The sequence below is a fragment of the Hermetia illucens genome, chromosome 2, assembly GCF_905115235.1.
Source record: "Hermetia illucens chromosome 2, iHerIll2.2.curated.20191125, whole genome shotgun sequence".
In the NCBI taxonomy this organism is placed as follows: Eukaryota; Metazoa; Arthropoda; class Insecta; order Diptera; family Stratiomyidae; genus Hermetia; species Hermetia illucens.
This window is the reverse complement of record NC_051850.1, coordinates 30,077,147-30,102,138: the sequence shown is the minus strand read 5'-3', so window position 1 is coordinate 30,102,138 and position 24,992 is coordinate 30,077,147. Positions and strand designations below refer to the sequence as shown.

At 43.7% G+C, this 24,992-nt stretch overlaps 1 protein-coding gene across 3 annotated transcripts; it reads right to left on the bottom strand.

Moving 5' to 3' along the window:
- Window positions 1–3,475: 3,475 nt before the first annotated feature.
- On the bottom strand, window positions 3,476–21,452 carry LOC119650170. Of its 3 annotated transcripts, none has more exons than XM_038052723.1 (9): window positions 20,755–21,452; window positions 12,489–12,547; window positions 12,268–12,391; window positions 6,110–6,290; window positions 5,817–6,018; window positions 4,568–5,752; window positions 4,355–4,510; window positions 3,912–4,204; window positions 3,476–3,602 (listed from the first exon to the last, which is right to left on the bottom strand). In XM_038052723.1, exons 1-9 carry the CDS (start codon window positions 21,053–21,055, stop codon window positions 3,569–3,571), a joined length of 2,535 nt encoding a protein of 844 aa, XP_037908651.1. In that variant the 5' UTR covers window positions 21,056–21,452; the 3' UTR covers window positions 3,476–3,568. The 3 variants fall into 3 exon arrangements, with proteins under 3 accessions (XP_037908651.1, XP_037908649.1, XP_037908652.1); XM_038052721.1 differs by having other exon boundaries at window positions 3,483–3,822; XM_038052724.1 differs by lacking the exons at window positions 3,476–3,602; window positions 12,489–12,547 and adding an exon at window positions 3,681–3,822 and having other exon boundaries at window positions 20,755–20,909.
- Between the last annotated feature and the right edge of the window lie 3,540 nt (window positions 21,453–24,992).

The window sequence follows — 24,992 nt, the reverse complement described above, 5'->3', positions numbered from 1 at the left end:
GGTGCTCTCCGGAAGGAAAAGGACGTACGGGCAGGCTACAGCCTCATTTGTGACCACTGCCGTGGCAGGTTCCTGCAAGAATGGCAAAATATCAGAAGGATAATTTACAATGCTTTACAAGCCAAAATTTACCAATCAAGGTTTTCGCAATGAGCTCCTCCATTTAGAGGGCACTGGTGCATTAAAATGGGACCAGCAGATAATCCCGGCTTTGAGTTCTCGCGGGCAGCCCAAGCTCACTATTCTGAACAATGAACTGCGCAGGACAGCACATGTCGGATGTTGGATAGCCTCAAGGAAAGCAGGAGACATCATCCACATGTTGAGTGAACAGTACCTGCACATGGAGTTCGGACGTTGGAGGGTAAAGTTCATGATTGCCAGGGAAAACCAATCTACAAACGTGGTGGGTTTCTGCTTGGTATACGAACTGGACCAAAAGAGTCTGAATGTGGTCGGGGACAGACATCATATGGTGCTCCATTTTTTCCACAATAGATTGAAATGCAATTATATCAGGACACTGTAAAGCATTACCTCCATTTTAAGAGTAATGGGCAGTGGTGGTTTTCGCCTCACACAGGAAACAGCATTTCAGCATCTCCGGCGTGCTTTCCTATAATGGAGCTGCGCGCGGATGCTAGTACGTATTGGGGCGGAATCCCGTGTCAGATCACCGATACCTAGAATCTGACTATTGCGGACGAACAGTCTGAAATAAAAAAACGGAAAACGGATTGAACCGAGTTCAATGAACTTCCTGTCAATAAAGTACATTTCCCGGGGCGACTAAGAAGGAGCTCTTAATCGTTTAGGGAGCTGCACTTTGTTGGCGCAAGGAGATGAATTGGAAACTCTAAATCGCACACTTTTAGAGTGCTATCAAGAGGCTTGTATTATTTCCCGAGTGTAAAACGGTAAAGTGGTTCATTTATGTCGACCAGGCCACTTCAGAATCGTACTTATAACAGCAATAAGAATGAAGACTGGGTAAATTTCCGGAACTCATAACGTGACTATAAGAGACTCTTTAAGTGTTCCAAACGAGAGTCCTTTAAGGCATACTGTGAGGAGCTGGAAAGCGAAAAGTGACTTCTAGACAGTGCAGGTTCCCTAAAAGGGATGAGTCGGACACTCTCAGAAAACAAGATGGAACTATCTCGAATTTCAAAGCTGAGTCTATACAGGCTCTCTTGAAAGTAAACCATCCGGTGGAGTGGATGTCAGAAATAGGAAGGGAAGAGATTACTCTTAGCTTAAATAGGTGTTTGTCGCTCGCTAGCATCGGAAGCGACGATAGGCCATATTGGTATTGTAGGTAGACCGCAATTAAGGGAAACGGAGTTGCCTCAGCATGGTTGCCTCTGATAGTTTGGCATCAGTGTAAAAGTTCTCGGTCTTGAGATTCTCTCATCGATGAAGACCCTAGCCTCCTTTACTGATCCAATACCACAGATTTCGTTAAATCAAACCCATTGCTTTTGTACCAAAAATATATGTATAAGATCAGTCTTACAAGTTTGCCAGCCTTACTGCCAGTAAATAAGAAAAGGTTTTGGCCTGCGTAATTAAAGGGATTTATTTATTTATTTTTGAAGTCATAAGAGTACTTCGTCCAGTGTGAGTCTCACTGGAATTACCAGCTGGCCCACACCTTCCGGCGAAAGCTCCGCTTTCTTGGCCTCTTGGCCAGGTGGTCACACCTGGTGGTGTAGTAACGCCCATACTCTCATTCCTCAGAAACTTCGTTTTCGTTCGCAGTATCTACCGCTATGGTTAGCTGGGAGCATACCCAGCTTCACAGTGCCCGGGGTGGACGGATCAATTTACACATACAAGTATTAGACCAGTGGTATTCACGTTGCCTGCTTCCCTTTCTTGATTACCTGAGTTGGTCATCTGTGCTGTCGAAACCTAGTGAGTGTGGCTGCCACGAATTAGCTCTGTGGAAAAACTACTTCCATGGTGTGAAAGGGCCTTAGCAGGAAAGCTAATATATATATGTGAGACTCCTCCTTACATGTTCTACGTACAGGTTTCCTCTGTTGTATGAGCTTACGATGACGATTCAGGGCACGAAACTTTTCTACGCTTGTCAGCCAGTAGCGTTGTAAGCATGTCTTCCTGTATGTCGCACGGTTTCGACCGACCCCATATGGGTATTGTTCGGTATTCCTGCTCTTGATCTAAAGGTAGTCCGGCGTGCCACGGGATACAGGATAAGGAGAGAGCATACCTTCGCAGCAAACTGATTTAGTTAGGGCGGATTAGGTGGAGGAGTTAGAACCTCTTGTGGTCAAAAGGTTGTTAGATGGGAGGGAAAGGTCAGGTCACATATGAGTACGTCAAAAGTGTGTCTGCCAGAGGAAGACCCGCTGTGGATTTCTGCTTGAGATGCGCTTCAATGAGTTTCTCTTCTCGCGGAATCTTGCCTCCCGCCAGGGTTGTGTACTATGTGGGGTAAAGCCGCCAGCCTCGTGTGGTTATGTTAGCGTTGTTTTGTGATGTCCTATGTGAGATTGAATCGATGGTGGAAAGGTTAAGCTACGGTTCTTCGCACCCACCTGATTCCAGTCAACCCATTGTGGAATGTCGTTCGCACGTACTCGAGGAGCGAAGCCACACCGCCGGTCATCTGGTCCATGGGAACAGGGAAAGCATATGTTCCAGGAAAATTTCTGGGGAATGTATTCTCGCGCGGGATTTTGCGGTTGAGAGTTTCAAGGTGGTTCCGATTGTACCCATATCACCGCTTGAGCTCTTCGTGGGCTTAAGTGTGAAGTTGCGCTATACAACTCGGGCCCCGTACCCCTTAGTTGCGGCAGAGGTGTTAGATAGACCTCGCATCCACTGATATAAATGCTGAGCCTGCACTCAATATAAACCAGTACCACTGTGAAAATCATGGCGGGATTCTGATTGTAGTCCCCAAATGAATCCATGTCGGAAGAGGACGTGGGATTATGCCTACAGAGCGTTAGACCCCCAGGACCCTTAATGCTTCCCTTTCCTACATATTTCCTCCGAAAAACAAGTAAGATTTTAGCCCGAAGTCCTCTCTCCTTTGCGCCTGAAGTTCCCTTCTGCCGAGCTTTCCTCTCCCATTTTCATAGAGGATTGGTAACAGTGCCACCGACAGATTAGCCGTAGTCAAGTGTCGAGTTCTTTTCATTTTGGGAGTGGCTGTACTCTTCTTTCTGGCTGACTGTACCGTAAACACTGGGCACAGATTTTCCACTAAAGTGGACACAGTTTCCACAATTATCCACAATTTTCTCCGTGGGGAATATGAGTCTAGCTGGGCCTTTAAAGTCCATGTTTCGACGGTGTCTTGATTGCTCTAAGTCGCGAATGGATTCGAAGTCTGTGTCTCCTTGCCACTTGGAGAGTTAAAATTCGTAGCTTTCATTTTCATGTGTTTTGAACACCCTTAGGGAAAGATACTCAATAACAAATGTCAGTTATATTAAACTAAAATTTATTCAACAAAAGAAATATTCTTACAACATAATATTTTGTCAACCACTAATAACAGTTTCCACTAAAGGTCACAAACAGTTCCCTCCATTCATGTTGACCAGTAGCCCGATTCTGAAAAGAGCCTGAAATCAACAATATTACTAAAACCTATTCAGCAATCTGCCAATGACAAAAAAAGATAAAAAAAACAAAAAAAAAATCGGAGATATAAAAATCTAAAAATTGGAAATAGTCTCTTCCAAAGCTTAACAGCTCCCCAGGCACTTGCGTTTGTTAACGAAATTGGGCCGATATAGTATCTTTTTATCGTCGTAATCAGTGGTGGATTGGGGACATGGATAACTGAGTGAGAGGAGAAAGGTAGATATTAGGATTGGAACGGTTTCTAGGATAGGAACACTAAAGTGAGGGTTTGCTTTCTTGATATTTACCTTCGCATTTGTCGATATTTGAACATTTCATGCCCTTTGAACTCCAAATATCTAACTGTCACAGGATATGGCTGCTTTTTGTTGAACTTTTGATATCGTCTCCTACTGCCAGGGGAATACATCATGTAGGCAGCTTGGTTGGTTTCATTATAATCACGGGTCAAATGAAGGGGTTTACTTTGCTCCTCATTCTCTGGTTGGGACATGGTTATATCCTCCTCATGCCGCATATTACTGATATAGTCAGCGGTCTCTCGCCACCAAATTTTCGCCCGAGACTCCGCACCATAGCTCTGAAGCACGAAGCAGATTGTGGGATAAGGAAAGTTGTCAAAAGAAGACAATATAGCACGGTTTGCATCAAAGTTTTTATTTTAAGAAAAACTTGTAGGTGGAGCTTTAATAGATTAAAGATATCTTGTAAGGAAAAAGATGAAAGATACCTTGTAAGGGAAAAATTCATCCGAATGGTGCTTGCTATGCCTTGAACAGACTTTTGTGACCAAATTAAATGTCAAAAGTTGGTTCTCGGCAGAAGAGATACTTTGTTGGTGAGACCGATAGCAGCTTGCATATGTCGGTCGACATAGTCTTTCAATCTGCAAAAAAAATATGTTAAAATACTGAATAACCTCCCTAAAAAGTGTAAACTCTACCAAAATTGCAATATCTGCCTTCTTCGATTTAGATTTTTTGGAATCATCGTCTTTGGCTATAATCACTTTCTTCTCCGGCTTCTTCGAGGATTTCGGTTTCATTGACTTTTTCTTATCCGAGCTCCCGAATAACCCTCTAGCCTCAGCCATTTTGATTAGATATTTGGCATCTAATTTTGTTATTTGCTTACGATTAATCAAGGAGACAAAACATCCTAGTGAATTCCACTTGAGACACTTATCCTGATTCATACAAATATCCGGAACATTAGCTACCATGAATTCGTCAGTTTTGGGTACTTTAATATTTTGAGCGTAGTCATCACTAGATGTAGTTGCGGATTTTCTCGCGGTATCCAAATTTGATGCATCTGAATCAATGGAGCTGTCAATGCTATCTATGCGAGCTTTTCGAAATCGGGCACTACTTGTTTCCTCAGATTTATTTGTCGTCGCACTTGATGGTCCAACAGTTACAGCACTACCTCCCGCAGCCCGCCGTTGAGGACCTGACTGCGAAAAGGCGGCTGCGGGAATGTTAGCCGCTTCCAACTCAGCTAAGGCCTCTAGTCGCTTTTTCTCCTTGTAGATGATTAAGTGCTTTTCGAACGCACAACGGTTGATATCATAAACAGCTTGTTGTACCATGTCCTGATTTTCTGAGCTAACTATAGAATGGGTTTCATAGAGAACGAACTGAACCTGGGGTCGGGACATAGCCAATCTTAAGGTTTCTCTCTGTTCTTCAAGAAGCTGCGCCACTCGTTTTTTGCCCTCATTACTGATCTCCGACTCAGTCAAAACTTCCAGAATGCTCAAATCTCCCCCGCGGCTACAAATCAGGTCTATGGGATCATTTACGCCACTAAAGGAATTCGGAGGAGTGGCGAATACTCCGACTGCTAATTCTAGACTTGCAGATTCTAAAGGGATATTGCAAAACTTCTCTGAATAGAGTCGAATGTTGTTAACCCCAATTGTTTCCATATAGCGTCTGTATTCGAGGAGGTTAACTCCAGCACCATACGCCAGGAAATGGTTAACTCGATTCACTGAGTAAAACAAAGCTGCTAAATAAGCAGTCGATCGCGGTGACGAAACATGAGTTTGGACAACATCACCCTCTAGTTCAAAATAATCAAAGAGACGTGATAATATCGCAGGAGCTATCGAAAAGGTTCTATCCTAGAATTGAGGTAGTAAACATTGTTAAAAAAATTAAGACTTTACCACGAGTAATCTCTCATACCTGCATGATGAAATAATTGTTTTTCACAATTTCCGACTGCGCAAATTCACCACGATCCCTGGGAATACAGGACATGAACAAGGGACATACTTTGTCCCATCGGTATTGGTTTTGCTGGAGTGGTTGTTCTGCTCCATCTTCATCTAGAGGCACCTCTTCCATTCCCATTTGCTCAAGCATTTCAATTGCTGTAAATTTGTCCCTGAAAAGGATATTTCACATCAGGGTTTTCTTAAAATGAGTAAATTTCGAAATAGTGACCGGGGTCGCATCACTTAAATTTATTTACTTACTTTAATTTGAAAGGATTCATCCATCCTGAAACTATTGGATTGGCTGCTGCTACTGCCACTTTTTCGTCCTGTAAATGTGGAGGTAGTAAGTGGGAAAGCTGCAAGGCTCCCTTTTTGATGCGGAGTCTTGATATTGCAGCAGCTAACTTAATCCGTTGATCCCACAATCGAGCGGATATATCTAAATTGAAAATATAAACTTGATGGTAAAACTAGTTTGAAAATATCTGAAATGATGTAAAATTTAAGTTAAAACCCTCTAGCGAAGCTCAAAGCTCAACATTGAGGTAGCTCGCTATCCTCCCTTTGCTCATGTCTTGAAATAGTTTTATCCTTGATGGACTGTACGTTTGTTTAGAATAAGTTATCTTTATATTCAAATCCTGTCACGTTTTCGCAATACCTACGATAGGTTTGCTTCAACCCTTGGCTATATGCTTGATCACTCGCTACATTATCTCGAGAATCTACCACCCCACTTCGACTTTTTTTGTATCATATAATATTGGGGAAGATGGCAAGTCGATGTTCTTGAGTGCCTGTGAATTAGCGCCTAAAAATTCAGTCAAAATTTTCTCTGTCGAAACGCAGTTCGGGAAAGGCTTCCTAAAGATGACATTGTGTGATCATGATGGTTGATCTGAATGCCAATGTGGAATTTGACAACAAATGGCTCGAACATGTGATGGGGAAACACGGTCTTATCGGCGGCAACGGTAATTGTGGGAGGTTCGTGGACTTCAGTAACTTCCACCGCTATGTCATTGGTGGCACTTTGTTCAAATAGAGAACCCGCCATAAAGTCAGTAGGGTTGCAACAAACCGACGCCGTACGAGCAATCAGATCAACCACTTTGCGATCAGCAGTAGATTTAAAAGTTGTCTCCTGAATGTGCCTAACAAGAGAAGCGCTGACATCGGCTCCAAAAGAGATCACCATCTGATGGTCGCTTACGTTCGCTTGGGTGTTGCGTCCCCCACTTCTCGTAAGGCTAAGCAGCTGCAATCCCCTGAATTCAACATCGACCGCATGTATGTCCCAGCTGTCGCTCAATAGTGAGAAAGCGGCGCAGCAGGCGTCACACGCTCGAACTCCAATACCGATAGCGAAATTCCAAGAAGTTCAGCGTAGTGTACGCCGTGGCAAGAGAGAATTTGCTATTGGGCTGGTCAAAGAAGCGGAGGATGCAGCAAATCGCAATGTGCATGTGAACACAAATCTTTCGATGGTCCTATGAAAGACGTGAAAGGTCGACTTCTCATCAACAATGTTGAGCAGCTGAAGAAGTGGAAAGAACACTTCACCATGATCCTCAACCGTTTCACATCCGGTGAGATTCTCCTCTTGCAGATGAAATGGTTAGTCACCGTAACATGCGGGAACGGACTGTTCTTCAAAGCAGAAGAGAAATCATTTCGGCCGTCAATGCACTCAAACGCAGCAAAGCCGCTGGGCTTGAGGGTATCTCCGCAGAATTTTTTATCGTTGCAACTGCACTTACTTCCATTCATACGGAAATTTTGGGAATTCGAGACGTCCCTCGGAGATGCATTGACCACATCACCATCCAACGAATCATTTCGATACAATGTACGGAGTTTAGGTCTTCACTGCACCTGCTCTCCATCGATTTCGAGGAAGCTTTCGACAACGTGAACAGGGAGCGTATCTATATTTATCTACCCAGAAGGGACATTCCGGAGAAACTAGTAGCCATTACCAAAGCGACATATGATGACGCAAAATGTCAGCAGCTGCACCGAGATAGAATATCGGATGATTTGCGGGTGCAAAGCGGAGTCCGCCTGGGTTGTATCTTGTCACCGATATTATTTCTTCTTGTTGTCGGTGACGTTCTTCATGCTGTCTTGTCAGGAGGACGTGGAGGAGTTCAGTCTGTCCAGACATCTTCCCTCAAACACCTCGACTAGACTAATGATATCTGTTTGCTCCCGCAAAAGGTCATGGACCTTGGCCAAATGATTCTGCCTTTGGAGTGAGGTCAGCAGAGTTATACTGAGGACAAACATCAACAAAACCAAGGTTCTGCAACTGGCCCGACATTGCACTTTGCCTATCTGCATTCATGGACAGAACATCGGAGGCTTCGACCAATTTATGTATCTGGGGAGCGTGGTTTCTACCGACGGTGACGTCAAACTGGGTGTTGGACGTCGCATTAACAACCCTAGATCCGCTACGCTGTTTAAAATCTGGAAATGCAGTCATCTCAACACCAAGATCAAACTGGGACTGTTCTGTACTAGTGTTTTTTCTGTGTTGCTAGATATATGGGACTAACACATTGAAAATGGACCCCACTATTAATCAAAAGCTACAATCTTTCATCAACACCTGTTTGCGACGTATCCTCCAAATACGTTGGCATGATACTATCCTAAACCAACAACTTTGTTGGGGCGAAAGTGGCAGCGGATAGATTACACATTAAGGAGGGGCGACAACTACATTGCTGGCTACGCTAATGACGACGAGTGGGTCGTCCCAAGGGCACTTGAGGCAAAACAGTAAAGAAGGAGCGTAGGGACCTCCTGCTGAGAGCGAAATAATATTCAGATAACAGTGAATTATGGCGCATAGGTATGGTTGACGAACTATACCCCACTAAAGGCAGATGACAACCATACATATACATATATCATTCTAATGCGAGCATAATTCATCCCTACACCTTCCCAAATAGTCGACGAGTGGGTCGCCCCAAGGCCACTTGGGGCAAAACAGGAGAGAAGGAGCGCAGAGACCTGGGGGCATCCTGCCGAAAGCTGAATCGCATTCAGATTGCCGCGAATGATGACGAGTAGGTACGGCTGACGCACTTTACCCCACTAAAGACAAATGGCAACCATATATATATGATATATATATCATTCTAATGCAAGCATGATTCCCCGTACGGCTCTTGATAATGAGAATTGCTTCTCGTTTTTTTTTAAACACTAGGTTAGTTCGGCGCTCTCGAAATAAGTCTTAACAGCACTGATTACATCACAAGGGTATAACTCAGCATCCTTAAGATTAGCAACCACATCCAGTGCTATATCGTCAACGTGATTTTTCCAAAATCGAAAGATTAAGTACATCATTGTACATGATTTTTCACGGTAGTAGACCAAAACTGAGTTTTGTGGAACACACAAAGAGAACGAACTCTTTGGGTCGGTCATCATCGTCAAAACTTCGTTCTTGCAAGTAGTGAATCTAGCGCTGCTAATCCGTCGGGCGACATTGAGTTCGATGCCATCGTTGGCAAAAGCCATACTTCTTGGATATACAAATGGATCGACGCCTTCGATGCTTTACCCATTAATACAGGTAGGAAAAGTATGATGACCCATCAGGTTGCAAGTCTTAGTTTTGTTGGTGTTTATCTTCAATCCAACTCTACTTGCCTCTCTTTCCAAACCCAGAGCCCAGGTCCAGTGAGTGAGAAAACAGATGTCATTAGCGCAGTCGAGGTGTGTGAGAAGAGATATCATCGACCTCCGGACAAGGCAGCATGAGTGATGATATCGATAAGAAGAAGAAATAATATCGGTGACAAGATGCATCCCAGACGGACTCCATTTGGACCTCTGAGATTTTACCCCGATGCAACCCATGCCATTTAGCGACTTCATATCCATCATACGTCACCCTGATAATAGCTATTAGTTTCTCGGGAATGCCTCTTTCGCGTAGAGGACGCCAGATACACTCTCTGAACTTTTTGGAATTTCATGCTGTATTGGAGTTTGAGCCGATGACCCCTACCATCCCTCGCAGCGATCAATAGAACCTTCAATCCTTTCCTTTCTATCGATCAGCTTCGCTTCGGGAGGTGACCGGCGGGCGAGCGGGTTACTTAGTGTATCTGCCGTCCAATCAGCAAAAAAATCCCTTTACCGTGTGCTAGCTAGATCACACAAGTGATTGAGGGTCGAAGCTCTCTAACTCTGCGAGAAGTGGCGGACACAGCACGGAATAGAAGGTGAGCCACCATCTGATGTTTGGTGATCCCTTTCGAGGCGGATGTCAGCGCCTCTCTTTTGTTACTCACATCTAGAAGACAACTCTTAAATTTACTGCTAATCGCAAAGTGCTCGCACAGTTGAAACTCAACTGACCTTATGGCAAACTCAACTCTTGAACAATATAAACTATTGACGACGCGGTGGAAGTTACATAAATCCGAAAACCACCCACTCACACTCGCTAAGGCCGAGTTTTTCAGCACGAATTCGAGCAAGGTATCGTCAGAGCCCGCTTTACCATTCAGATCACTATTTTCTGGAAGAATTAGGCAATAGTATCACCCACAGGCCGACCGTAGTCAGCTTTCCAATTCCTCCAATTAAGGAAGGTGCTGTATTATCCTTTCTGGCTGACCGCGCCGTACACACTGGGTGCAAATTGCCCACTCAAGTGAAGAGCACGCCTTCCACAGATTTCTCAGCGGGGAACATGAATCTGGTGAGAACCTCCAATATCCGAGGGTTAAGAAGGCCTGCATAGCCTTCTATGCCTGCAAGAGAATCTTTACAAAGAAATGGGGTCTCCGGCCGGGGATGGTTCTCTATATGTACATCGCTGTAGTGCGTCCGATCCTAAGGTACGGCTCTATTGTATGGTGGCAGGGTTTGAGCAAAGAAAACAATAACATGGTGCTACTACAGTCTTGCCCGGCAGATGCTCTCAATGTACCCCTGCATCTCCTCCCCCTACACCTCTACATTAAATACGTTGCAGCGTGCAGTGCCGTCAGAACTACGTGAGTCCGGATGCTGGCAGGGAAGTCCTATGGCCACAGTAACATCTTAGACGAAGTACTTCGTGAAATCTGGGCATTCCTCACGGACTATGCAACACGCAAGCTGAACTTCACGAAAAACTTTGCTGGAGACTATCCAACCATGGCAAAGTGAAAGACCGGCGACGTGTTGCAGGGTTATGAGCCAGTATTCTTTGCCGATGGATCAAAGATGACCTGTGGAGTCTGCGCGGGGGTTTTCTTGAATATACACAGTGTATTAAAGCAGAATTACTGGCGATATTGGAAGTCTGTCGATGGCTGGAGCGAGATTCGAGCCCCAAACGTAACATAGCCATTCTGACCTACAGCCAAGTGGCCATCAAGACCTTGTACTCAGCGACGACACCTTCCAGGCTGGTGGGACAGTGCAGAGACGCGCTGAACCGTCTGGGCGGCACGCTCAAGGTCACCCTCCTCTGGGTTCCCGGGCATAGGAACATAGAGGGGAATGAGCGGGCTGACGAGTTGGCCAGGCGAGGCTCTGCTCTTGGTAGCACTTCGGTGAATACAGTCGGTGTTTCGCTGATGGCTGTTAGGAGCGGAATCTACTCGCACTATCTAGCAGCCACGGGCCTTAGATGGCGAAGGCTTACGAGCTGTGCCAAGTCAAGGAGAATTTGGCCCGCTTATAATATAGCCCGATCACGAGAGCTCCTGTGCCAGAGGCGTGCAAATGCATTCAAGATAAGGGACCATGCCGCCAGGCTCGGCATACCCTACAATTCGCAATGCCGAAGCTGCAGAGAAGGAAGGGAAACCCTCATGTACTTTCTCTGCGATTGCCTGGCCTGGCTACGGACACTGGTTAAACCATTAGTAAACTACTAAGGCTCCCTCACCGTGGCAATTTGCAGACTGCTAGCCCCCAAATTTCCATCGTTTTTAGTCACTTTTCACGTCAAGCAGGGAAGACTTAAAATATATTCTCAAGCCTGAACTCACAGGATTTCTGAAAGTATTGTTAAAATAGATGACATTTCAGATCAGGAAAGATATTATGCAGAACACGACGCCCAAGTCATCTTCTGTAATGTTATAGGAAAACATTATTTTAATTTCTTGAGAATGTAAGCCTGAAAAAAGGATGGCTCAACTAAGTAGCGTTAAGACGATAACACTTTTTTTCTGCAGGAAAACCTGCTAATAAGAGGAAATTTAGGAAAAAGGCTACCTTGGTTAAATGTAGTGGGGGTTAGATTGAAAACTTCGAGGTAATACTGAACAATGCCTACTTTGCCAAGGAAGTGTTTTTTTTACTTTTCTTAAATTGGAAGCGTAAGTTTTCTTCATACGAAAATCTTTTATCTAAATGCTTTAGTGAAAATTGTGCTTTGTCATACTTACATTCAAGGTCGGCTTCCCTGTAAATTAGTTCTTGAAGTCCAATTTCTTCTGGTTGTCTTTTTGAGAACTGTCGTGCATGTAGTTCGAACAAGAGCAGCCAAACTCTATTTTGATCTTTTTTCAACTAAATTTTTCCAGCATCATAAAAAGATACATTAATATAAGATGCAAATTAATACCAATAAAAGGAAAACCCTGGGAAGAAATAGAAACGTATGTACCTCTGGGTATAGAGAATAGAACGAGGTATCAGTCAATGCCTGGCATAATATGTGCTTATCTGAAATAGAGCATGAAGATGAACCTTTAAAAATAAAATACAAGAAATTGCAACCGATAATACGCAAATTCACCCTATCCCAATGTATGTACTATTTCCCAATAACCCCTCGAGTAATAAATAGGTTTATTGCAATCGATATAGCATTTGATGCGCCAATTAACCCCAAGGTTAATGGGAAACAATGCAAATCAATCAGTCTATCTGTAAGTACCAGTCATTCCCACAAGTCCCCTTAACCTTGAATGGATTTCAGGAATATATAACCTGCATGGTACGGAGTTATCTATTGAGCAAGGGAAAGTCCCCACCTCAATGAAAAGTTTCATCGAATCAAATCAATTTCGTCCTTCCATAATATGCATAATATTGGTATTCTTATTTCGGTTTGGTTTAAGTATCGAGAGGCACGGAAGAACGGAAAAGATAGTTTTCTGAATAACTTGGCAAGTGGAAAACTAATCGATGACCCAATAGTTTACTGATGGGAAAGTGGAGGTATATTCACTCCAAAATCGTTCATTGCTTAAAATGAGAGATTCCCTTGGGGGATATTTTTCCTTTTTATTAGCTAAAAGTATCTAATCAATACAAATACGTATTTCGGGGACCAACTGTCCCCTTCTTCAGTGCTTTATCTTCTAAAAAATTTCCTCCACGATGTGAGTTTTTATAGCTATTCCTGTGACTATAATATCTTAATTAAGCTTCTATTCTTCTCCTAGTCCTTCCTAAAAGTTTCACCAAGTTGGAAAAATTGTTGCCCATGTCCGTGTATAACCTTTTTCCGGGGAAATTTTCGAAATGTGGAGACTCTCGTAAGCAGAAGAATAATGAAAAAGACAAGATAGATGAGGAATAAACAAGTCGGGAAACCGGAAGCTTGACGCTTCAGGTATAAAAATTTTTGAATCCCCTCTTTGCATGTATGGGGAGCCCCCCTTTAAACTCCACCTAAATTTATGCCACTCGCTGTATGCGTGGGATTTCATAGTTCCCATCTGTTCAATAAATTTCGTTCGAATCGGTTTAGCCGTTTTGGAGAAAAATGCGTGTGACCGACAGACAGACAGACAGACAGACAGACATTGAATCGATTTTAATAAGGTTTTGTTTTACACAAAATCTTAAAAAGACAATGAACAGATATGCATAGCTAAGAAGTAAGTCTAAGCAATCCTAAAAAACCACGCTTCCTGGGCATACAAACTGATCGAAACCTTCTATGCTCTACTGATTAATGCAGATAAGGAAACAGGAACTGGAAACATTGGTTTTGATCTTCTTGCGACTCTCTCCAAATTCGATTGAGGAAAGATGTCAAAGTTCATTGAACCCCTCCAAGTCCTCCAGACAATGCGAGATGAGGAGCATTACCGATAACAATTACCAATAATGTCGGTGACAAGATGCAATCCTGACGGACTCCGCTTTCCACCCCAGGTTACTCTGAAATGGTAGCTCGATGCACCACGTGACATTTTACACTAGAAAATGTTATAAGGACCGTTATTAGTTTCTCCGAAGTGTTGCTCCTGCATACAGCACACCAGATACATCTCTTGTTCACGCTGCCAACGATGATCTAAAACCAGCACACTTTTTCAAAATAGGAGGGTCCAGAGCGAAAACTAGCCTGCTTTCCATCGATCAAATCTTCAAAGTGTTCTTTGATGTGCTCCAGGATTATTTTAACTATTAAAGTTGCGACAGCAGGACCCCTCCTTTTGTCGCACTCAAGGCAGGGGCCCCTGGAATCGTCACGATCGTCCCTTTTTTCCACTCTCTAGAAAGGGTCTTGGATACTCATGATTTCCGTACTAATGGGAGCAGTAGATCTGCAGTTACAATGAATAATAACACTGCGGGGAGACCTTCAAACCCAGCGCTTTCTTCCGTTTAATGACGGGCACGATTTGTCTCCTGTTTGGCGGAGTAATAAATACCCGAACATTATGGTAACTTGGCATTTCACAAACAAGATTAAAAACCGTGGTGAAATGTTCTTTCCACCTCTTCGGTTCCCGTCATCTTGGATGAAGAGTTGCTCGTTAACGTCTTTCACAGGACGATTGAAAGATTTACGACCACAAGTAGCTTCTTACGTCATGGGATGTTGAACTTTGGAGGTCAGCTATCCAACCGAGAAGTAGTGGACGCAACTCACAAACGAAGATAACCGATTGTAGAATGGTAGTCCCTGTCGGGGCCAATATAAATGCCTCTTTAGTTCCACACATCCAGAAGACAACTATTAAATCTAGTGTTTGTAAAATGTGGGTCACTTGAAACCCAACTGACCTCATGGCAGGCTCTATGCCCAAGGAACGTGCCACCAATGATGTGGCGTTGACAGCTCCAGAAATTCAAAAAGCTCCCACTATTATCATTACAGTCGCCAAGATCTTATTTGTTCTTATATGTTCGAGCAATGTGTTGTCATAGCCAACCTTGACATTAAAATTACCCATTATGATCACAATGTCATCTTGAGGAAGCCCGTCCTGAACTACGTGTAATTGCTCATAGGAAACATCCTTCTCCACTATATCAGAAATCTTCGTTAATGCATAAACACCGTGCAATTGTAATGCTGCCGAATCTAGACCAGAATTGTACAGTTAGAATCCTGCCAAAAACCGTCTCCTAGATCAAGAAAGAGTACAAAAGCACATTCCACACTCCAGAGTTCCACCATCTTACTTCGCTTAGAAAGCCGGCATTCTGAGGCCCTCAAAACCGTTGTCATTCCAGAAACCAATCATCAAACCAATCAGGCTATAGATGTCGATCCGAAAAATCAACATCATATGCTTACAAATTGGTCCTCTATGACCCGTGCCTCTTAGGCAATTTTTCGGAAGAAGATCTAGAAATTGCCATAGCGTTAATTCTCAAAGTAATATCGCGGCAAGGGTAGCTTCTCAATCTCGCTACCGTAGATGTTTCAGAAGTGATCACTCAAAACGACACTTTGAGACTTCACTTTACTATTCGCACTATAAGATATAACTAAGTCAACTAATAAAGAACTCCAAACAACCCGGTTTTGCGCCGGGGTCCACCAATTGGATATCCCTAAAAGCTGTCTGGCGTCCTGACCTACACCATCGCTCCATCTTAGGCAGGACCGCGGACCTTATGTGTGGGTTATTCTTATTTTTAGCGGGTTCGGCCTTCTTTAAGTATTCTAACACCCTGGTGGTGGTGTGAACTAGCCGTTTTGTTCCCCCTACGTAAATCTTACCGCAATCTGGGCAGGAAATCTTATAAATGCCGCTTTTTTTCATTCATTCTTTTTTGTCCTTGACTCGTAGAAACCGGGTCCTAAGTACGTATCGTCTACTGGTCGAGGTGACCCGAAATCCACGTTTATGTAGGTGCCTTTTAATGTTCTGCGTCTAACCCGAGTTAGGTTAATGTTATCCATTGCTTAGATTCTTTGTTCACCTCCTGGAAGAATGTTGAAACTTGCTGTCTTCAGGCCTGGCGTAGTTTCCTTTTCATCGGATTTTCGATGAAGTGCGTGTTGTATACGTTTTTTCTTGGCTGTTTCCAAGATGTAGTCTATTTCTTTACTTTTTCTCTTCTCATTGAGCGGTGTTGTAACCATCCTGTGAATCATAAAGCTCAATGCCGCCATCTTATGGTGGAAATCGTGGTTTGTGGTGTATGTGATGATTCATTATGTCTGGGTCGGTTTCCTCTAGATGTCGAATTCAAAATCCCCTCTTTCCCGGATTATTTATTAAGTCTAGGAACGCTATCTCCCCTTCTTTTTCAATCTCCATGGCGAAATCGATGTTCCTGTGGGCCCGGTTGAGTTTCCCGAGGTTGTTCCTGGTTTTTCCCTTCTGATAATTGTTAATACATCATGAACGTATCTGGATCCAGAATACCAGGAGTGCCCCAGCTTCCTCGAGTTCAGTCTCCAGATTCTCCATAAATACCTCGCATAGCAGCGGTAAGAGAGGGTTGCCCATTGCTGCCCCGGAGATTGTTTTATAAAATTTATTCCTGAATGTTAAATAGGATTCACTCATGCACGTGAAGGCCAGGTTCTTATACAGTTTAGCCTTCTTCCTCTATTCGGATGAGTTTTCGTGTGACGTGATCCATTTCTCAAACAAGTGTAAAGCTTTCTTCATGGATACGCTTGGGAACAGCGATTTTACGTTCAAGGATGCTAGTATTTCATCACTTTGTATCAACCGGTCTCCTTGAGTCTGGCAATGACTTCTTCGCCATTTCCCACTGCTCGTTTCCCTGTTTCTAGGCCCAACCTTTTCACTTCTTCCAAGAGCCACTTCTCAATTTCTTTGGGTCGGTGAATTCATCATTGCCATTATCTCTCTGACCTCGTTGCCTTCTCTACGTATTGCGGGGGGGGGGGGGGGCATTAGATTCTGAATAGAGATGGATTAGACATTCCCAATTCGGCTGCTTTCTTAGTAATGGGTTTGCACTCTGCCAGAGCTTTCTCCACTACTTTAACGGAGTCCGGCAGTGGGTCCTTTCGGATGACGTGAAACTTACCTTCTGCTAATTTTTTGCATATTAAGTCGTCGTATGCTTCCTTGTCCATGATGACCACTGCGTTTCCATTGTCTGCTGGTAAGTAGAAAACGGGTTTTTATTTCAATTCATCAATAGTTTTGTGGTGGTTGGACCGTGTCCTTTTCGTTGTGGCCATTCGCTTGGTGGAGGTCACTAGTCGCCTAGTTTCTTCTCGGGCGTAGCTTTTTCTTTTTATGATGTATATTTGATTCCTGCCTCCGTGTCCATTACGATGTGGTGGTCAAAGAGTATATGTCCCAGGCCGAAACGTGTATTAGTACCCACGATGGAGCATAAAACCTGGGAAACACCTGCTGAATCAGCACCAACACCTCTACTACCAAACGCTACCTCCATCTCTACGTGGTGACCGCTGGGAGCTCTTGCTTAATGAAAAGCTGAAGACGGAGAAGAATGAAGGTGAGCCTCTCACGCGTAAAAACGGGACAAATTATACCAACTGCTCCTCCAGGTTGAGGGTTGGGTAGAGCCGACAACCCTATACGGAAAACTAAAAAGTTGTTTTCCGTGTAGGGTTGTCGAAGCCACAACAGGAGCCTTGGACTAGACTGATAACACAACGACGAATCCGGCAACGACAAAGGAATAAGGATTTGCGCATTTTCTCATAGAGCGTGCGCTCCCTGTATAGAAATGGAGCTGCCAAGCATGCTATGCACTCAGTGCGTATGACGCAAATTTAAAAATATAAGCCTCATTAAGGTTCACGTCCTTACAGAGGAGATTGCAGAGCCGAAGAAGGATACCTTCTACAACACAATAGAACGAATCCTCGAAGCCAATCCCAGATATCATATCAAAATCATACTTGGGGATTTGAACAGCCAATTAGCAAAGGAGCCCTTATTCAGGCGATACGTTGGCTACCAGAGCTTACATCAAAATACAAATGATAACGGACTACGGATTGTACAATTACCACTGTCACACGAAATGGTTGTTGGAAGTACCTGGTTTGCGTGGAAAGCGGTGCACAAACAAACGTGGAAATGGATGCCGCAATAACCGCAGTCAACAGAGATCCTGGAGATAAAGCATCAACAAATGGCCTTCACAACCACCTGAAAAACTTTATCATAAATACGGCCACAAACATATTTGGTTGGACAATGAATGTAAGCTAGCAACGGAACGGAAGAATGCCGCATATCGAGTAATGTTGCATTGTCAAAGGACGGGGGCATATGCGGAGACTTATCACGAACTCCGGCGAGCGGAAAAGCGACTTCACAGCCGGAAAAAGGAAGCCTGGAAAAACCAACAAATCTGTGAACTAGAAAAGTACAGGGAGCAACCGCACCAGGCACGCAAGTTTTACCAACAAGTCGACAGGATGAAGCCTTATACACCTCGACTTTCGTCCTGCCAAGACAAAGTGGGAAATCTGATTTCCCACAGAATGGGCATATTGGAGCGATGGGTTGAGTACTTTGATGAACTACTGAACAACCAGAACATCGGCGAGTTGGAAGTCTCGCCAATTGAAGAGGACGAACAAATACTGCCACCACCAAGTATAGAAGAAACAGTCCATGCAATTTATCGGCTTAAAAATCATAAGTCGCCAGGAGCCGATGGAATTACACCCGAATTGGTTAAATATGGACGCGAACAATTACACCAAGTGGCAACTTGTGCTCCAGATTTGTGATAGCAAATCAATGCCTGACGACTGGCAAGAAGGCATTATCTGTCTCATACATAAAAGGAGGATATCATACAGTGCAGCAATTATAGAGGTATCACGTTGTTGAATACCATCTACATGAAGAGAATATTCTCCGTATTCTCTGCATTGGCCCATACCAAAGAGGCTTCACTCCAGGCAAATCAACAACAGATCTGATTTTCTCTCTGCGACAAGCGATGGAAAAACTGTTGAAATATCGACTTCAGTTGCACGATCTTGTTATCGACTTTAAATTAGCCTATGACAACATAGCCAAGGTAAAACTGTACACGACCATGAGAGAATTCAGTATCCAAACGAAATTAAGACTAACTAGGCTGACCCTGACCAATGTGTGAGGCCAGATAGAAACAGCAGGATCACTCTCAAGACCATTCAACATCAACAACGGTCTACGACAAGGGGATGCCCTATCATGGATCCTCTTTAACCTGGCCCTGGAGAAGGTGATCCGTGATGCTTAGGTAAATGCGAGGGGAACGATCCTCTTTAAGTCCACCCAACTACTGACCTATGCTGACGATATCGACACATCATGGGCAGAACGACCCGAGATGTACAAACTGCTTTCATCCAGATCGAGCAGGCGGCGGAGATCTTGGGCTGCACAGGCAAGACAAAGTATACGATGGCAACGTCAGCACCAAAAACCAACCAACCAACAACATCAAACCGCACTGGTCAAACGGGAAGAATAAAGGTAGGAGGCTACAACTTTGAGACCATTGATAATTTTTCCTATCTAGGGTCGACAATCACAACCGATAACAACAACGACGATGAAATCCACGCACGGTTGTTGGCAGCCAACAGAGCCTATTTCAGCTTACAAAAACTTTTCCGCTCGAAACGTATCACCCATAGGGTTAAAGCTCTTACTGTACAAAACAATGATCTTGCCAGTTCTCATGTATTCCTGGGAGACTCCGAAGAATTTATGTCCCCTTACATAAGGGTGGACAATTCCAAAGCCTACAGAGGGATGAAATCTGTGAGCGATACCATGACCGTCTGGTTGTGGATAAAATACGGCTCAATAGGTTACGGTGGGCGGGTTACTAAATCCGTATGGATGAGGATGAGCTAGCCCGGAAAGTCTATAAGGGCAATATCTCTGGTAGAAAAAGAAGACGAGGCAGACCCTGCCTGAGACGAAACGATGGTGTAGTTCAGGACGCCAGATAGCTTTTAGGGATATTGATTTGGTGGACCTCGGCGCAAAACCGGAATGGGTGAGTTCCCTATTAAGGCAGACCTAGACGGAATACCGGTTGTTGAACCGTTGATGATGATGAAAGCTGTTCCTGAGTAAAGTGTTTGCTGGATCTGTCGATCACATAGTGGGGTTCGAGTTGTTTTTTCAGTTTCCCTATTGCACCCTGGTCCGCTTGTGTTATGGTGAACGCCTCTTTCTGTCCTTTTCGCAGGTGTAGGCCCTATGCATTTTCTCCCATTTGTCGGTCATGTCGCCCTTTCTTCCAGGGATCTTCTTGCTGCTTTTTAAGTGTGCGGAGTAAGCATGGAGTGTTTTAGCTTCTAGCCAGAAATAGCTATAAAATCCCAAATTGTAAAGGAAACTTTTCAAAAAATAACGCACTGAATAGGGGGAGAGTTGATCCCCGAAATACGTATTTGTATAGATTAGATCCTTTTAGCCAAAAGAGAGGAAAAATATCTACCAAGGCAAACTTTCAATTTAAGACTTCGGGTAACAAACTACCTCCTAATTCAAACCACATTCATTGCTCCTTAACTAAACTATGCAACTATTATGTTGGCGTTTCAAATTGTTCTGGAAGCTGGAAATCTAATGGGTATAGTGTGAATATGAAGAAGTGATGAGTGTAAATAAATGTGAGATTTTTATAGAAATACTTGGGAGAAGTAACTCCAACCCAGTAGGGTACTAAAGATATACATATCTAAGTGGTATACTCACATCTGAAAACATCATAAATCAAGGAGTACACTTTTCGCATTTCATATTCATCGTCGAACTTTACTGCTATGGGTGGTTTCCGCAGTAATTTCCCGGCCATACCAATCGTTTCCAGACTCCAGCATCCAATAACATTGGTATCAATATATGCCATGGGGTAGTCAATAAGGCACTTCTTTCTTCCAGCACTTGATCCTGATCCCGGCGATACCATTGGGGAGACATACTCAAAGATGTGCTCTGCGTCCCATATTGGCTTCTCGCCCTTTTTCAATACGACGTCTGCTGACCTGAACCGCATTTCGGTTAAAATTAAAAATGTACAGTGAAATTACAATTAAAAGATTCTTGTGGAGTTATAGATTTCTTTTTGCGAATGTAGATAATAGTAGGTTTGTATGAATTTTGTACTCCAGTTTACACGAATTTTCGGCACGAGTAGATAGACACATTTAACTAGTTTGCAGGGAAAAAGTCCTGCTTACACTGAAAGTCACTTTAATTTCAAAAACACAATTCAGAATATTCAAAGAACCCGTAATCTTTTAAAAAATATTGTCATAAGATACTTCTGAGTCTAGGACATATTATTACTGCTAAATTTTAGGGAAATTCATAATATCTATCAAATAATATTCTCGGGCGTTTTGACAATGGATTTCATCTGTTCTATCGAAACTAAGATTTTTTCTACTGAAGGATAATTGACTTATTAATGACAATCTCTGAGCCTGTATAACGTCCTTGTTTACTAAGTTTTACGCTATTAATTTCAAGGAATTGAAGGAATTAAGCACCAAATACCAAAAAATAAATCCATTTAGAAAAAAGATAAATCGAGATTCGCAACCTAATCCACCAATTGTAAAACAGATAAACATTTACTAACAATCCACTCTCAATCGCCACATTAATCCTTTTCTGGACCTCTAGCAGTCTGTAATAAACTCTCTCTTGCCACTCAGCATCGCTTGGCAAATAGAGAAAATCCTTTGAAAGAGCGCCTTCACGACTTCTCTTCAACTCCTCTGCTGCTATAATTTCCCGGAAAATTCGCGGATAAATGGAAAATATATCAGCCAAACTGAGCAAAAACAATTTGCTGGCCATTTTTACGGATCTCCCTCAAAAAAAAAAGCAGCCAAACTGCCACTAAGCACACAATTAGCGAAAGGAACAAGCTTTCAACAACTTTTGAAAATTCAATTTTCCCATGAATGGTAAACTTTTCTGCGGTGGCGACAAATAACAACAATGCAACAATTGACTGGGAAAGCAGTGATTAAAGTTTGGAGGAAAATGCAATGTGCTCGAAATTCGGTCGTAATTGACCTTCCAGAAGACGATTTAGAGGAGAAACTTATTAACTACTTTGGCACAACTTTTCACCACGCGATTCAGTCAACAACTGAAATGGTAAGAAAGTAATGGAGAAAGTAGGAAGCAAGGGCTCAGTTAGGAAGTCGAACTGAAGAAATTTTATTGGGGATTATCGGTTAACGGTTAAGATTGACATGCAAGGATTGAAGTGGAGCAGTAGGGCAAATCGAAGTTAATATTTGTTTTTCTTTTCTTCGATTCTTCATATACAGGAGGATATAGTCTGACTAGGACACGAACTATCTCATAGCGGAATAGGAGAACAGCAACGTGGTTTTCTAGCCAGGAATTTCCAATCAAAGGAAATATGAAATATGCGGCACCGGATTTTTTTTTTTTTTTTTTTTTGTGAGTAGGACAGGTAAATGCATTTACGCACAGTGTTGGACTTGCGCAACGGTACGTCATCGGCCTACCAACTCAAAACCTCCCCGTCCTCAGAGCGCTAGCCTGCAACCGTTTGTCACATTACTTCGGGTTAGTCCCCGAAGTCTCCCGCCTTACGGACCCTTCAAATCAGGAAATTCCTTCCCCCAACGAGAGGCGAGAAGAGGAAGGGAACTGTCAGTTCAAGTAACCTCCTGTCATCTGACTCCTCCATCGGTCGAGCTCTATCTTCTTTGCAATGAGAAGGACCCGAACGTAATGGGCTCCATCTGTCAGAGCTCCTCAGCATCTCCTCGACAATGTTGTCTGGAAAGAGATCCCCTGTGTTTAAATAGACCTGTTGGTGAATCCCATCCCACCTTCCACAAGAAAAAAAGTGCAATGGGCGTCGTCTATAGCTCCATTACAAAGCACACAATTCGGAGATCGTGCCTTTCCAATCTTGTGCAGGCAAGACTTAAAACCTCCATGCACACTTAAGAACTGGATAAAGAAATAGTCAGTCTCATCAAGCTACCGATTCAGCCGCGCACCTAAGTTGCGGATGAGCCGCGCAGTCCATCTGTCCCTAGTTTCTTTTTGCCAAGAGAGTTGTCACTCGTTTAAGGTGTATTGTCTTTCTTCACGAGCCCTCCCTGCCAAGAGCGTCAGTCCATACCTCTGCGCTGCAGGACAAACAGGACGTTGAACTGATTGTGAAACATCGCCTGCTAGACGTAGGGCCCTCAATATTTGCCATTAGCCTACATAACGTCGAAACTCACTGCTGCTTTGATTTGCTCAAAACAGCTCATCTTTGAGTCAAGAGTCAGCCCGAGGTACTTTACCGCTGGCTTTGACTCAATTATTGACTCGCCGGACGGCATGGGACGCGGGGTCGGAATTCTCTTTTTAGTCAGGATGACCACTTTGGTTTTTTTTCCAGTGCAAGGTTGAGACCATGAGTAATCATCCATCCGCTTACCCGTCGCATCAATAAGCCGCGTCTGCTTTGCGCGTCTTCGACAATGCGTCCAGCAACAAGCACCGCGACGTCATCTGCATAATCGACCAGGCGCGGCTCTTCTGGCATGTTGAGTTTAAGTAGACTATCATAGGTAGCGCTCCACAGGTCCGGCCTAGGACCTGTGGAACGTTTCATAGAGCAGGGAGCGGTTTCTCAGATAGTCCCTCAATATCCGTAAGAAAAAGTTCGGCACGTGGAAAGTATTGTCTAGTGTGCCTAGAATGTCTTTCCATCTTACTGAATTAAAGGCCTTTCTGACGTGAAGGATTACGAAGAGCGTCGGGTTCTTCTGTGGAGATAAATCCCCAACAGAGTGTATCACTTCAGCGACTACTTCTGATGAGCTTTTCGAGTTAACAGCAGCAGTATCAAGCAAACAAAGTGGGTGGTATGAAGATGGCAAGTCGGGGTCGCCTCTCCCTTTGCTGATCAGCGCAAACCTTGCCACCTTTGAACGAGTAGGGAAATGCCCTCTTTCAGGCAAGCGTTGAATGCCTCGAGCAGTAGGTCTAGCCTGTTCCAACTCTTTTATAGGGGAAAGTGTACAGTTCTCGACGTCATCATTCCAAAGGGGGGCGCGAGGAATAGTGCCCGTACAATGCGGTCCATCTGGTCGGCCTTAAGTCAACAGGGTTTCCATAAGGTCCGATTTTCTGTCTTAGACCGTTGTTGATGTTGAATGATCTCGAGACTGGTCCTGCTGCTTTTATCTGGCATCGCACATTGTTCAGGGTCAGCTTAGTCAGTATTATTAATTTCGTCGGGATACCGAATTCTCTCATGGCCGCGTACAGTTTGACCCTGGGTATCATAGGCGGCTTTAAAGTCGATGAAGAGATGGTGCAAATGATGTCCATATTCCAATAGTTTTTCCATCGCTTGCCGCAGAGACAAAATCTGATCTGTTCCTGATTTGCCTGGAGTGAACGCTCTTTGGTATGGGCCAATGATGTTTTGGGCGGATGGGGCTATGCGATCTAGCAAGATAGTGGAGAATACCTTATAGATGATACTTAGCAACGTAATACCTCTATAATTGCTGCACTGCGTGATATCTCCCTTTTTGCCAGTCGGCAGGCATTAATTCACTGTCCCACACCTTGAATATAAGTTGATGAACCACTTGGTGTAATTGGTCGCCTCCATATTTAACCAATTCGGCTGCAATTTCATCGGCTCCTGGCGACTTATGATTGTTAAGTCGATGAATTTGCACGGCCTGTTCTTCTATATTTGGTATTTATATTTGTATTTGTCTGTCGTCTTCAGTTGGCGGGATCTCCAACTTGCCGATGTTCTGGATGTTCAGCAATTCATCAAAATACTTAACCCATCACGCCAATATACCCATTGTATCGGAAATCAGATTTCCCTCTTTGTCTGAACAGGATGAGCATCCAGGTGTGTAAGGCTTCACCTTGCTGACTTGTTGGTATAACTTCCGAGCCTGGTACTTTTCGAGTTC

What these genes read in the sequence shown, in the direction of transcription:
- LOC119650170 (XM_038052721.1), bottom strand. Translation starts at nt 21,055, where the DNA reads ATGCGGTTCAGGTCAGCAGACGTCGTATTGAAAAAGGGCGAGAAGCCA. An exon ending in AGGCAGATATTGCAATTTTG is followed by an intron (nt 4,511 to 4,567) that starts GTAGAGTTTACA and finishes TTTTTTTTGCAG; the next exon opens with ATTGAAAGACTATGTCGACC. An exon ending in ATGAATTTTTCCCTTACAAG is followed by an intron (nt 4,205 to 4,354) that starts GTATCTTTCATC and finishes TTCGTGCTTCAG; the next exon opens with AGCTATGGTGCGGAGTCTCG.